General features: G+C 60.5%; 1 protein-coding gene across 1 annotated transcript; it reads left to right on the forward strand.

Moving 5' to 3' along the window:
* Positions 1-93: 93 nt before the first annotated feature.
* Positions 94-540, forward strand: ETH_00036800 (uncharacterized protein; the record flags this gene model as incomplete). The annotated part of the gene is made up of 1 exon (XM_013376225.1): positions 94-540. A coding segment is annotated over one exon (447 nt), but the record flags the coding sequence as incomplete, so codon positions are not given.
* Positions 541-615: the final 75 nt, after the last annotated feature.

Raw genomic sequence — 615 nt, forward strand, 5'->3', positions numbered from 1 at the left:
GAGGCAACAGCACCTGCAGCAGCAGCAGCAGCAGCAGCAGCAGAGCCAAAAGACGCGCTGTACTTCGCCAAGGAGTTCCAGAGGGTCACAAAAATGTACGAAGAGCTTATGAAAAGCGTCAGTGCGAGTGACCTTTGTTGCAGCGTAGAGCAGCAGCAGCAGCAGCAGCAGCAGCATGAGGCTCAAGAAGAGCAGCAGCACCAGCACCAGCAGCGTTACCAGTCGCAAGAAGAGCAGCAGCAGCAGCAGCAGCAGCATGGGGCTCAAGAAGAGCAACAGCAGTGCCAGCAGCAGCTTGGGGCGCAAGAAGAGCAGCAGCTGCTGCTGCAGCAAAAGCAATTGCGGCAGCAACAGCATGAGCAACAAGAGCAGCAGAAGCAGCAAGATCAGGAGCTGAGGGAGCAGAAGCGGCGCCGCCGCTGCAGCAGCCCGGAGCAGCAGCAGCAACAAAGGCAGGAGCAGCCGCAGCAGCAGCCGCAGCAGCAGCAGGTGTCAGACTCGCAGCAGCCAGCGGTGGATCGCCGAGAAAATTTGTGCCAGGTGCTTGGGAGGTCACAGCAGCCGCAGCAGCAGCAGCCGCAGCAGCAGCAGCAGCAGCAACTGCAGCAGCAGCGG

Source organism: Eimeria tenella, genomic scaffold, assembly GCF_000499545.2.
Source record: "Eimeria tenella Houghton genomic scaffold, Eth_scaff3241, whole genome shotgun sequence".
NCBI lineage: Eukaryota > Apicomplexa > Conoidasida > Eucoccidiorida > Eimeriidae > Eimeria > Eimeria tenella.